The 13,929-nt window shown below is 36.6% G+C and overlaps 1 protein-coding gene across 2 annotated transcripts in view; it reads left to right on the top strand.

Annotated features, from left to right (window-relative positions):
- The window catches only part of LOC129413720 (BICD family-like cargo adapter 1), a 49,877-nt gene that overhangs the window by 31,275 nt on the left and 4,673 nt on the right, over nt 1–13,929 (top strand). The window contains exons 4-10 of one of the 2 annotated variants that reach the window (XR_008634068.2): nt 3,246–3,392; nt 6,373–6,552; nt 6,834–7,052; nt 7,149–7,292; nt 8,433–8,563; nt 9,269–9,389; nt 13,681–13,795. Coding sequence is in view for 1 of the 2 variants with exons in the window: in XM_055167485.2 (XP_055023460.2) it covers nt 3,246–3,392; nt 6,373–6,552; nt 6,834–7,052; nt 7,149–7,292; nt 8,433–8,563; nt 9,269–9,389 (942 nt within the window). In the remaining variant the exon portion in view is untranslated. The remainder of the gene's footprint in view (nt 1–3,245; nt 3,393–6,372; nt 6,553–6,833; nt 7,053–7,148; nt 7,293–8,432; nt 8,564–9,268; nt 9,390–13,680; nt 13,796–13,929) is intronic. The other variant, XM_055167485.2, reaches the window with a different exon arrangement.

Here is a 13,929-nt window from a genome sequence, read left to right as displayed (position 1 = left end):
TGTGTTTGACGAGTGTTGCTTTTTTAAATGCACGTTATAAACGAGTCAAACTTGTAGTGATTTTAGATTGATAAGGGCTTCCTACTGATCACGGAGCAGTAGTACATGCACAAGCTGTGCATGAAACACAGAATCAGAGCCTTACGATTCACGAATCGATTTTAGACAGTTCTTTTTAATGGGAGCGCGATGCATCGATGCACATCCCTATTGTCGACCCTATACGATATTTGGGTATTGATCAAGTAAAGGTACCAAGAAGTGGTGGTGATATTGCTAAAAAATTATATATTACATTTTATATATACAGTGCAAAAGTCTAAGATACAAACAGAAAATACAGGAAATATGTAACTTTTCAGGACTAAATGTCTTCTTTAGACATTGTCTCTTGGCACTAAACACATCTTGAGTGTTTTTGAGCAGAATGAAGTAAAAAGACTAATGTCTTTTAAATTAGAAATTAGGAATTAATTTTATTTAGGTTTAAGAGATCCTGCACATAGTTGATTAATTCATACAGATAATTTTTTTTAACTTTATTTAAATAGCCCATTGTTTGCCTGATGAAAACCTCTTAGGTCGTTGTGTGTGTTTTACTAAATACTTTTAGGAGCCCTAGTGGCAGTGTGCCAATTTTTGTTTCTTATCAGTTATGTATTTGTGGTTGATCATGCACCTGATCAAAAGCTTGCGAGGAGGACTGCACATCCAAAAACCCCAAAAAATTTTAGGGTACAGGTGCTGGGCAATAAATAATCAGTGTTGGGGGTAACGCATTACAAGCGTGCATTTCGTAAAAATATCACTTTTCTGAAGTAACGAGTAAAGTAACGCATTACTTTTTAAATGTACACATTAATGTTTGAGTTACTTTTTCAAAAAAGTAATGCAAGTTACTTTTTTAGTTTAAATTATTTGTCACATTATGCACTCTATGCGTACACGCCTGTGTGGGAACAGTTTGAGTCTGAGATGGCAGGCCAGAGCTCGACATTTTTGTGATGAAATATGCAATTTCTGAAAGCAGAACTTTTCAGTAATAAAAAACACCTGCAAGGCCTGAAAGAGATCAAGCCTTAGCCAAGAAAAAGTAACGCAAAAGTAACTAAAAAGTAACGTAAGCATTACTTTCATGAAAAGTAACGCAATTAGTTACTTTTTTTAGGAGTAACTTAAAGGTGCTCTAAGCGAATTCATGCGTTTTAGACCATAAAATTGTTTGTTACATACAGCAAACATCTCCTCACTATTTGCTTGCTGTCTGTCCGCTGATCAAACTGTAAAAAAACGCGATCTCTGTAGACAGCCCAGGCTCCACAAAGTGCAATAAAAACACAGTGGCCAAACCTAGCACCACGAAACAAAACAAAGTGTTCCAGCCAATAAACAACAAGAAGGATTTGGGGGTGGGGGTAAGACGCGTTCATGAAAGCACGGAAATGAGGGGGAGGAGTTAGCTACGCTCCGTTTGTTTGAAAACCGTTCAAACATCAACAAAAAGTAACGTCACACAAATTCGCTTAGAGCGCCTTTAATATTGTAATGCATTACTTTTAGCAGTAACTTTTCCCAACACTGCAAATAATCAACGAAAAAAAAACAACAGAAGAAGCCTGCACACTCATTGATTGTGCCTGACGAAGACCTGACAAATATTACTTTTCTGAAGTAACGAGTAAAGTAACGCATTACTTTTTAAATGTACACATTAATATTTTAGTTACTTTTTCAAAAAAGTAATGGAAGTTGCTTTTTTAGTTTAATTAATTTGATAAAAAATATGTACTGAATTAAACTAAACAGCCACATTATGCACGCTATGCGTACACGCCTGTGTGGGAACCGTTTGTGTCATAAACTTAGATGGCAGGCCAGATCTCGACATTTTTGTGATGAAATATGCAATTTCTGAATGCAAAACTTTTCAGTAATAAAAAACACATGCAAGGCCTGAAAGAGATCAAGCCTCAGCCAAGATAAACTAATGCAAAGTAATGTAAGCATTACTTTCCATGAAAAGTAACTAAGTAACGCAATTAGTTACTTTTTTTAGGAGTAACTTAATATTGTAATGCATTACTTTTAAAAGTAACTTTCCCCAACACTGCAAATAATCAACGAAAAAACAACAGAAGAAGCCTGCACACTCATTGATTGTGCCTGACGAAGACCTGATGATCGAAACACCATTAAATTTATTGAAGCACTGAGTCTATCAGTGTGCGGGCTTTTTCTATTGTTTTTGTTGATCATGCACGTGCCCACAATTGTTTTGGGATGTGCACATATTGTTTAAAAAGTTGTGTAAAATGTGTATTTAAAATCAATTGCAGTTGATTTGTTACTTAGACCATTGCAATTGTTAGATGTAATTTTGTCGATTGCAGCTAAATTTCAACTTAGATATGTTGTGCATATTTGCACAGTTTACATTGTTACACAATAAGCTATGTTTTAAGATACAAAATGAGCTGAAAATATAAAGCTTGGGTTTTTGTGATAAAGTAATATGAGTGGTTGGTGAACAGCAGGTATTTCTGGGCAGTTCATCAGAGAGGACTCGGTGCTTATGAAGTAGGTTAGCAGATCTAGGTCATAACATGAGGGAGAAGACCAAAACTTCATCTCATCTTTGTTTCATGCACTACACACGCAAACCAGTGTCAAATGAAAGAACGATTTCAATATGAATGATTTCACTGTTCTCATAACAAAGCCAATTCAGAGATATTTTCTGTGTTTTCCTCACAGGAAAGACAAGAGATCTCTTTAATATCTTAACTTATTTTACTTCAGAATCTTCCAAGATCAAATCTGCCATATGTATTAATTTTATAGCTGTATGCCTTTGTAATACAATTTAGACACAGTTAACCGTTAACCGAGACCTTTAAAAAAAGCAAACCTCGGTGTACTGAAACGCTCTGAGTGTTTTCAATAGAAATATCGCAGTTATCAGCTCTGCATTCCTGACATTGGTGGTGCCGATTTACTCCCCGGGCAACGCGGCATACCGAGAACTACGGGAGTGTTTGTCCTAATCCACTTAAAAAAAGCCACGTTTGTGTTTTGCTCTTTTTCCAAACCCGATAAGGGCACAGATATGTTTGTGATTCATTGTGGGAAAGTTAAAGGACAAAGTAAGTTTTGAAGTTGAATTAGTTTTCAGTGTGAGTCATTAAATTGAAAAATGTCCAGCGACGTCAGTAACCTTGTGTTTTTCTCCTGGTTTCGTGGGGCAGATAAAAATGTTGTCTGAACGTAAGCTGGAATTGGAGCAGCGGGTGAACGCAATACTGCAGGAGAACGAACAACTACAACACGCGGCGGATGAGCTGAGAGAGAGAGCGATGATGATGGAGAGACAGTGTCATGAGAAAGATCTACAGGTGAGTAATCGCACATGGGTCATATTTTACACCCAAAACAAAAGATTATTATCATTAGTGTAATAACATTCCCATATTTTAATACAATCATTATAATATATTTTCATAGTGTGTTCAGTTGCTTGAAAATAATGTCATGAAAGGGCACAAAGTCTATCATAGGATTAATCTTCTAAAGTTATATAAGTTTGGCGTGAATAATGCGTAATAAACTGACACTAATATGTACTTCTGTCTGAGCAACAGGAGCTCATAAAAGACTGAAAACTAGCGAGAGCTATATATTTTATATTCATTGTGTTTTAAGATTCAAAGCTTATTGAAATGTGAAACTGTGGGATGTGTTTGACAGTTTAATTTACCGTTAAACTACACTTGAACTTTTATAATGTGTATATAAGATGATAAGAACACAATGTTTCTTTATGAAAGAGTCTTTATGTCATTCTCATTCATCCCAATGTAAGTTATTTGGTAGAGTACAACAATCCAGGTAAACACAACCTGTTAGCTGGCCTTTTGCTCACCTGAGTTATAAATGTTATGCGAGTAATCTTCCTCAGGTTACAGGAAAATGATGCGCTGACAACTTCGATACGACCCATCCTCCGAGCTGTAATGTCAAAGGCGGCACACAGGAAAAATAAGTTTATGTCACTTAAAATATTTAAACATCTACATTATAAGTGACCCTGGACCACAAAAAACAGTCATTAGGATAAATGTTTTGAAATTGAGATTTATACAATATGAAAGCTGATTATTTGGCCGAGATACAATTATTTTAAAATCTGGAATCTTTATTTATTTATTTGTTTATTTTTTTATTTGTTTATTCATTTATTTATTTATTTATTTATTTATTTATTATTTTCTATGTTTATGTATTCATTTATTTTTTGTTTTATTTATTTATTTATTTATTTATTTATTTATTTATTTATATATATATATATATATATATATATATATATATATATATATATATATATATTTTTTTTTTTTCATTTTGTGGATTTTCTGTCAAGTATTATTCTTATTATACAATTTCTGCCCATTTGTAGTAATATATGCAGTTAACTCAATGATATTGAGTAATATAGCCAAGTTGTAAATTCAAACAGTGGGATTATTTTAGGGTGGTGAGTGGGAGGTTATTGTTTTTTGGGGGAAAAATAATGGTGATTCACGGATGGTTTGTATATTCTGGAAAGTATTGGAGAATCAATAATATTTGTAAATCATAAAAAAAATCTGAAATATGAGGGTGAAAAAAATAAAAATATTAAGAAAATAGAATAAAAATTTGTCCAAATGAAGTCCTTAGCAATACATATTACTAATGATAAATACATTTTTAAAATATTTACAGTACAAAACATCTTCATGGAAATTGATTTTTACTAGTGCTGGGCAAAGATTAATCGTGATTAATCGCATACAAAATAAAAGTGATTTTTTTGCATATTATTTGAGTTTGTGCTGTGTATAATTATTATGTATATTTAACCACACACAAACATGCATATATCTATTTCAGAATTTTTTTATTTATATATATTTTTAATTTATATATAATATATAATATATAAAAATAAATAAATATATATACACATGTAAACGTTCCTTAAATACATATATTAATGTGTGTGTATTTATGTATACATAATAATTACACACAGCACACACACACACACTCATATATTACGCCAATTTGTATGCAATTAATCACGATTAATCTTTGCCCAGCACTAATTTTTACATAATATCCTACACTGTAAAAAATTATGTCAAAGCAACATGTACTTTTATGTGACTTAAGTAACAAATTAAGTTAAACAATTCAACTTGTTTTTATAAGTTATGTCCACTTATCACAAGTCAAAACTTTAAATAGTAGGTTGAATTGACTTGAAAAACCAAGTTATTTTAACCTCATGCTGCATTTACAGTGTAATCATTTTTGTCATCGATAATTTTGACCCGTGCCACTTATGACTGATTTTGTGGTCCAAAAAGCCTCTAAACCACCGTCAAAAAATGAGATAATGATATTAACCGAATGCTCTCGGCACGCATTAAACATTCATTAAATACTTCAAATCCGCTTAATCCCGGCCTCAGGCCAATCAGTTTTTGTAGAGTCTTATAAAAAAAATGCTAATTTACAAAAAACTTGTCAGATGCACTTAGAGGGTTATTTTCATCCACACCTGGTGTTTTTAATGTTTAATGTTTCTGTCCTGATTACTCTGAATTAAAGGTTTTTTTTATACATGAGTGGGAGAAATGACGAATTAAAATTGTCACGCATTAATATTATGTCAGAGTCAGCTGCTTGTTTTTTAAGTAAACATGCTGCATAGATTTTTGTACATATATGTTAGAGCTTTCTTTAATATTTTTTAGAGCAATTGATGAAATAAGCAAAAAGAAGAAAAAGAAGCAGAGTACAGCGGCTAAGATTAAACTGTACTAGCGAGCGTATTAATAATGTAACGTATAGAAGTGGATGCTAAGTTAAGCCAATGTCAGCTGACTCCCTAGGTGTTGAAAAAAGCCCTAGGAGGAAAAAAACCTCCTGGATTTTTTACATTCGCATGTAATGAAAGTGTCATACAGTATTGTGGTTTAATATCCGCTCGGTACCAGACAGGCTAACTATTGCAGCATAAGTATATTACCCAGACGAGTTATGTGAATACTTTGTTCCGGACAAGCTAACTATTACGGGATATCTACATTTACTAGACAAAATATGTGAATGCTTTGTTAAAGAGATATGTCTTGTGGACAAGCTCAAAACATTTCACACCGTTTACACCTGTATTTAGCGTCATCCACTTGTGATCCAATCGACCAAAACGCATCTTAATACCAAGTGTAAACAGCCTCTTGGAAAACATGAGCTATAGCCCTTTTCTTACATACCTGCATTGCCTCAGGTGTTTCTGGGTTTAACTCTCTCTCTCTCTCTCAGCTGCAGCAAAATCAGTCAGAGTTACAGGAGGTGCGGGCGTCTCACAGACAGCTGAGTGTTCGACTGGAGGAAATGACGGAGGAACGAAATCTTCATGGCTTCACTTCCAACCCACACAGTCTCATGTGTGAGATCGAGCAGAGTATGGAGCAGGAGGAGCTGGAGCAGGAGAGAGAACAGGTGAACATGAGTCACAGAGCTGCTGAACTCGCAGACACTTAAGTCTTCAGTACACTTCAGTCTCACATAAACCAGCATCTGAAGACTTTAGTGCACACGAAATGGCACAAAAAGGCATTTGAGTAAGAGATCATGTATAGGCAGCCGGTTGTTATCGCAGAAATAAGCCACGACAGTGTGATCAGGACCCGACACAAAGCTGCTTATTTCGCGATAACAGCCGGCTGCCTGTTTATTATTCTGCATGATACCGCTTCATTGAATCAGTCTCTTTGTTTTAGCTTCGAATACAGCTGTGGGAGGCTTACTGTCAAGTGCGCTCCATCTGCTCACACCTGAGAGGAAATGACATCACAGACTCCGCCTTGTCCACGGACTCATCTATGGACGAGTCTTCCGAGACGCTATCGGCTAAAGACGTCCCCATAGGTAGTTTACATGCGAGTCTGCTGGAGCTGCGCAGACTTACACAAAACCTTCTGGACGGCAACGAGTCGACGGTACAGTTTACCCACTGTTACATGTTAAAGTCTGAAATTATAACAGAGGAATCCAGTGTCCCGGACATCGACGTTGTTTTTTGTTTGTGTTCTCAGGGTTCTCGCCGCAGTGATGAGGAGGTTCTGGAGGAGCAGGTTCGTAAACTCGGAGAAGAACTTCGAGAACTCCGAGAACTGTATGAAGAACAGCAGGAGAAAACACGCAGCAGTCAGGAGGAGATAGTGGAGCTTCATAATCAGGTACACACATTTATTTTAAAGTCATTTCAGAGAATTGTTTCTAAACATTTTATAAATGTAAAACATATATTGCCGAAACACGTTACACAAACTGTGAACTATGTAGTACTGATTTTTGGAGTTACACTGTTTAATGGTTGTTCCACGTTTCTGTGTTCAGGATTATTTGGGCGGGGCTAAAACGGTGACTCGATGATGCACTGGAGCCACCGAGCATGGCCCCGCCCCTAATACAATTGCGAGCATCTATTCAGGTTGTAGCATTATTTGAAAGTTAGGAGAGACGGCGGCCTTCCTGCGAGTGGGTGTGGTTTCAGTGCTGACAGCGCCACGCCCCCAGCATTTGAGAGCTTTTAAGATTTTTGTAACTTATTTTATTAACTTGTTTTTTTTTAATAATTCAAAGTGTTTTAATCCAATTCAGAGTTTAGGTATTTTTCCTATTAAAACTTGACTCTTCTGTAGTTACTGTGTACTAAGACCGACAGAAAATTAAATGTTGTGAGTTTCTAGGCAGATATGGCTAGGAACTATACTCTCATTCTGGCGTAATAATCAAGGACTTTGCTGCCGTAACATGGCTGCAATGATAATAGTCCCCTTAGTATCTTTCAATAGCAGCGGACTATTTTCGGGCACTACGTAATATCATTGCTCCTCCTGCAGCCATGTTACGGCAGCAAAGTCTTTGATTATTACGCCAGAATGAGAGTATAGTTCTTAGCCATATCTGCCTAGAAACTCACAACTTTTAATTTTCTGTGTCAAGTTTTAAATAGGAAAAATATCCAAACCCTTTGGTTATTTTTTAGCGTGATGCTAATGGTCTAATCAGATTCAATGGATTATGCTAAGCTATGCTAAAAGTGCTAACGCCAGACCCGGAGATCAGCAAAATGGAAAAAAATCAAATGTTTAACTCTAGGGGAGCTGGAAAATGAGTATATTCTCAAAAAAAGTGGAGTGTTCCTTTAATATTGGACTGTACGCAGACTTTAAAGAAATTTGCACGGTTAAATGCAACACAAAATAAAAAATAAAACAACACCCTCCTGTCTTTCTTATGCCACACGACTTTCTTTGGTGGAATGTAAACAGAATGTAATCCAGCTGTCCTGTGTTTCTGCTGTGTTACTGTAGGTGGCGCTGCTCTCTGTGGAGGTTTCTTCTTCAAGAGATGAGAATGAGAGATTGAAACTGATGGCAGAGGTTCATGAACCCAATGAACAGTTACAAAGCGCCATTCGAGACAGAGATGAAGCCATCTCTAAGTACGACACGTGCACACATTAATTCTGAATATTCAACTTTCATGAAAAAAATCAAATAATTCACCCCGTCATCCAAGATGTTTAAATCTTTCTTTCTTTATTTGAAAAGAAATTAAGTTTTTTAAGGAAAACATTTCAGGATTTTTCTCCATATAGTGGACTTTAGTGGACCTCAACGGTTTGCAGTTTCAATACAGCTTCAAACGGCTCTAAACGATCCCAACCAAGACATAAGGGCCTTAACAAAAAGATCATAATTTTTGCAAAAAAAAAACGCTTTTTAACCACAACTTCTCGTCATGCACTTGTACGTAATCACATCAAAAGGTCACGCATGAAGTATGCAAAACTACCGCTCCAGTGTTTACAAGTAAGGAGAACAAACTCTCTGATGTTGTTGTATGTGGGATGATACTAATTAAAGTCTTTGTGTCTGTTTACTGTTTAAAATTGTCCACAAGTGTGCGTTTCACATATGTAACATGTGACCTTTCCATGTCATTACGTAAAGGTAAGGTTGAGTAAATTATCTGGATTTTTTTATGTACTGAGGTTGAGTAATCCTTTAAACTTAACTTAGCAGACATGAATGATCCTTAGAGCATGCGACATGCGTTGTGTGATATTTTATGGAGATGTGACCCCCTTCTGCCAACATGAAGTGCATTTTGGTAAATCTCTCCAAACCTCTGTTTTCTGTTACAGGAAGAAAGCGGTTGAAATGGAGCTGGCGAAGTGTAAGATAGACATCATGTCACTGAACAGTCAGCTGCTGGATGCCATACAGCAGAAAGTCAACCTGTCTCAGCAGTTAGAAGCCTGGCAGGTGCGTCTTACACGCTCATGCATACAACCACAAAACACTGAAAAGTCAGCTATACTCTAGTGCGGTTCACGAGGGCTAAACTGCAATTTTTCAGACAACCCAAAAAATGTTACACTGTAAAAATTGATTTTCAAGAAAAAAAAACTTAGTATTGTTGTCTTGTTTTCAGCAGAAATATAAAAAAATTCTTAAATTAAGATTCTTTTTCTTGATGGGCAAAACGACCCAAGAAAATAAGTCTAGTTTTTAGACAAAAAATATCAAATGTAAGCGATTTTGTGTATAAAACAAGCAAAAAATCTGCCAATGGGTTAAGCAAAAAAATCTTGAAAATTTTTCTTAAACACTAAATTCAAGAAAAATTCAGATTTTTTTGCTTGTTTTATGCACAAAATCACTTAAATGTGATATTTTTAAAACTAGACTTTTTTTCTTGGGTCGTTTTGCTTATCAAGAAAAAGCATCTTAATTTAAGAATTTTTGGATGTTTTTACTGAGAACATGACGAAAATGCTGGGATTTTTTTTCTTGAAAATCATTTTTTGCAGTGTATTGACTTACATTAAAGGTAGGGTAGGCGATTTAGCAGAGGCTAGCCATAGCATGCTAGCTTTAAAAGCATAAAATCCCACCCTCCCTTCAGACCACTCTCCAAACCACGCCTCCTCCAAAACAGGGGTTCCCAAACTTTTCATTTTGCGATCCATTTAAAAAGGTATAATATATCCCAGGTCCCACCAACATATTTTTTTAAATGAAAAGATGGGGAAAACTATTTTTTGCAGTAATTAAGCAGTTTTATCTTTGTCATTTTATTAATTAAATGTAAGTTTAATTGCAATATTTTATCCTATAACATATCAAAATGATAGTCATTGCTAGCCATTTATCGGATTAAACAGTTTTTTGTAGTGACCCACTGTTTAAAAACCCAAAACACATGAACTCTGCTTTAGTCGCCATGAAACGGAAGTGGTGATTGCTAGTGATGGGCGATTTCAAAGCACGCTTCGAAACATTTACGAATATTTTGTTTCGAATCATTGGTTCGGAGCTGGTTTCAAACTGGCCAAAGTCACGTGATTTTAGCAAAGAGGCTTCATTACGTCATAACTGTTTCGAAACGTTTCGAAAATCCGACGATTCACCACTAGGGGGAGTTGATCACAATCCAATATGGGCCAACATTTCTAAAGAATGCTTTTAGCACCTTGTTGAATCAATGCCACGTAGAATTAAGGCAGTTCTGAAGGCGAAAGAGGGTCAAATACAATATTAGTATGGTGTTCCTAATAATCCTTTAGGTGAGTGTAGTTCATAATTCCACAGAATTTATACTGGATATATATATATATATATAGATAGATAGATAGATAGATAGATAGATAGATAGATAGATAGATAGATAGATAGATAGATAGATAGATAGATAGATAGATAGATAGATAGATATAGATATAGATAAGATAAAATAAAGATAAAGATATAGATATATATAGATATATAGATATACAAAAATTTCGATAATTTTACTTGGTGATTGCTCCCAGGACATGAAGACGTAAGCAGCTACCAGCATAACAAAAATGTTTCTGGACAAAATCGCCTACCCCGCCTTTAAGCCATATCTAAAGAACAGAATTTCATAGAGACTTCAGGTTGAGCTTTTTTTTAATCAGGTCAACACCACCCTAGCAGAGTTTTCCATGGGAAAGTGTCAGATATTGTACAGAAAATGTAATAATCTACTCATCTAAGCCAGTTGTTCTCAAACTGGGGTCCGGGGCCCCCAGGGGGGCCGCGAGATGCCAGGGGGGCCCCAGTTTAATGACATTTTATAAAATACATTCATTTATCATGAATTCTGTGTAATTAAACCTAAAAAATAATAAGCCAACTAACCAGCAGCACTACTAAGTATAATTTAATATGTTTTGTTTAATTAAAATTTTACATTTTAAACTGTTTTTGTCATAAATTTTCTTTCGGGGGGCCGCAAAAGAATGCAACGTACACAAGGGGGGCCGCACGCTGTAAAAGTTTGAGAACCACTGAACTAAGCTACTAAAAGGGACGACACAAATGTCAGTTAGTCTCTCTCTTTTTACATCTGTCTCTCTCTTTCATGTCTGTATTTCCCAGTATGTCTCTTAAGTATGTAGAGCGTATGGCATTGTATGAAACACTTTTACATTTGACCTTAAAGGAACACTCCACTTTTTTGAAAATATGCTCATTTTCCAGCTCCCCTAGAGTTAAACATTTGATTTTTACCGTTTTGGAATCCATTCAGCTGATCTCCGGGTGTAGCGGTACCACTTTTAGCATAATCCATTGAATCTGATTAGACCATTAGCATTGCGCTAAAAATAACGAAAGAGTTTCAATATTTTTCCTATTTAAAACTTGACTCTTCTGTAGTTACATCGTGTACCAAGACCGACTGAAAATTAAAAGTTGCGATTTTCTAGGCAGATATGACTATGAACTCTCATTCTGGTGTAATAATGAAGGACTATGCTGCCTTAACATAATATTAGGCAGCGCCTGAAAATAGTCCCTGGCTATTGAAAGTTACCAAGGAGACTATTTTCAGGTGCTGCGTAATATCATTGCGCCTCCTGCAGCCATGTTACGGCAGCAAAGTCCTTGATTTTTACGCCAGCATAAGAGTATACACTCACCTAAAGGATTATTAGGAACACCTGTTCAATTTCTCATTAATGCAATGGTTGATTAGATAAATCACATGGCAGTTGCTTCAATGCATTTAGGGGTGTGGTCCTGGTCAAGACAATCTCCTGAACTCCAAACTAAATGTCAGAATGAGAAATAAAGGTGATTTAAGCAATTTTGAGCGTGGCATGTTTGTTGGTGCCAGACGGGCCAGTCTGAGTATTTCACAATCTGCTCAGTTACTGGGATTTTCACACACACAACCATTTCTAGGGTTTACAAAAAACGGTGTGAAAAGGGATAAACATTCAGTATGGGGCAGTTCTGTGGGCGAAAATGCCTTGTTGATGCTAGAGGTCAGAGGAGAATGGGCCGACTGATTCAAACTGATAGAAGAGCAACTTTGACTGAAATAACCACTCGTTACAACCGAGGTATGCAGCAAAGCATTTGTGAAGCCACAACACGCACAACCTTGAGGCGGATGGGCTACAACAGCAGAAGACCCCACCGGGTACGACTCATCTCCACTACAAATAGGAAAAAGAGGCTACAATTTGCACGAGCTCACCAAAATTGGACAGTTGAAGACTGGAAAAATGTTTACTGGTCTAATGAGTCTCGATTTCTGTTGAGACATTTAGATGGTAGAATCAAAATTTGGCATAAACAGAATGAGAACATGGATCCATCATGCCTTCTTACCACTGTGCAGGCTGGTAGTGGTAGTGTAATGGTGTGGTGGATGTTTTCTTGGCACACTTTAGGCCTCTTAGTGCCAATTCGGCATTGTTTAAATGCCACAGCCTACCTGAGCATTGTTTCTGACCATGTCCATCCCTTTATGACTACCGTGTACCCATCATCTGATGGCTACTTCCAGCAGGATAATGCACCATGTCACAAAGCTCGAATCATTTCAAATTAGTTTCTTGAACATGACAATGAGTTCACTGTACTAAAATGGCCCCTACAGTCACCAGATCTCAATCCAATAGAGCATCTTTGGGATAAGGTGGAACGGGAGCTTCATGCCCTGGATGTGCATCCCACAAATCTCCATCAACTGCAAGATGCTATCCTATCAACATCGGCCAACATTTCTAAAGAATGCTTTCAGCACCTTGTTGAATCAATGCCACGTAGAATTAAAGCAGTTCTAAAGGTGTCAAACACAGTATTAGTATGGTGTTCCTAATAATCCTTTAGGTGAGTGTAGTTCATAATATCTGCATAGAAAATCTCAACTTTTTCTGTCGGTCTTAGTACACGATGTAACTACAGAAGATTCAAGTTTTAAATAGGAAAAACTTTGGTTATTTTTGGCGCAATGCTAATGGTCTAATCAAATTCAATGGATTATGATAAGCTATGCTAAAAGTGCTAGCGCCAGACCCGAAGATCAGCTGAATGGATTCCAAAATGGAAAGAATCAAATGTTTAACTCTAGGGAGCTGGAAAATTAGCATATTTTTTTTAAAAGTGGAGTGTCCCTTCAATTCTGCCTCCTTTCACCCCGAATGCGAGTCTGTTTATTTGAGTCTGTCTGTCTGTCTCTCCCTGTATAACTCTTTAGCTTTCCTGTCTCTCTCTTTCTTTCTCTCCCTGCCTGCAGTTTGCCTCCTCAGGGTTGTTTACTGTGTGGCTCTTGTGGTTTCTGATCTAGTGGCCTTTCTCAGCTTCCGTACAGACCCTCTCTCCCCTCTGGTTAACCCCTTCCTGCCTTAGAGGTGAGCTCAGGTCTTACCGTATCCACGTCATAATGGTGTCTGAGCTCATTCTGTACCGTGAAGATGTCTTTGTGATCGGATTCATCTGGGGTTTTCACACAGAGCCGAGTGAGTTTTGGTTGATGTAAACGTAG

The sequence above is a fragment of the Misgurnus anguillicaudatus genome, chromosome 5 (assembly GCF_027580225.2).
Source record: "Misgurnus anguillicaudatus chromosome 5, ASM2758022v2, whole genome shotgun sequence".
Lineage (NCBI taxonomy): Eukaryota > Metazoa > Chordata > Actinopteri > Cypriniformes > Cobitidae > Misgurnus > Misgurnus anguillicaudatus.
This window is presented reverse-complemented; position numbering and strand designations above follow the sequence as displayed.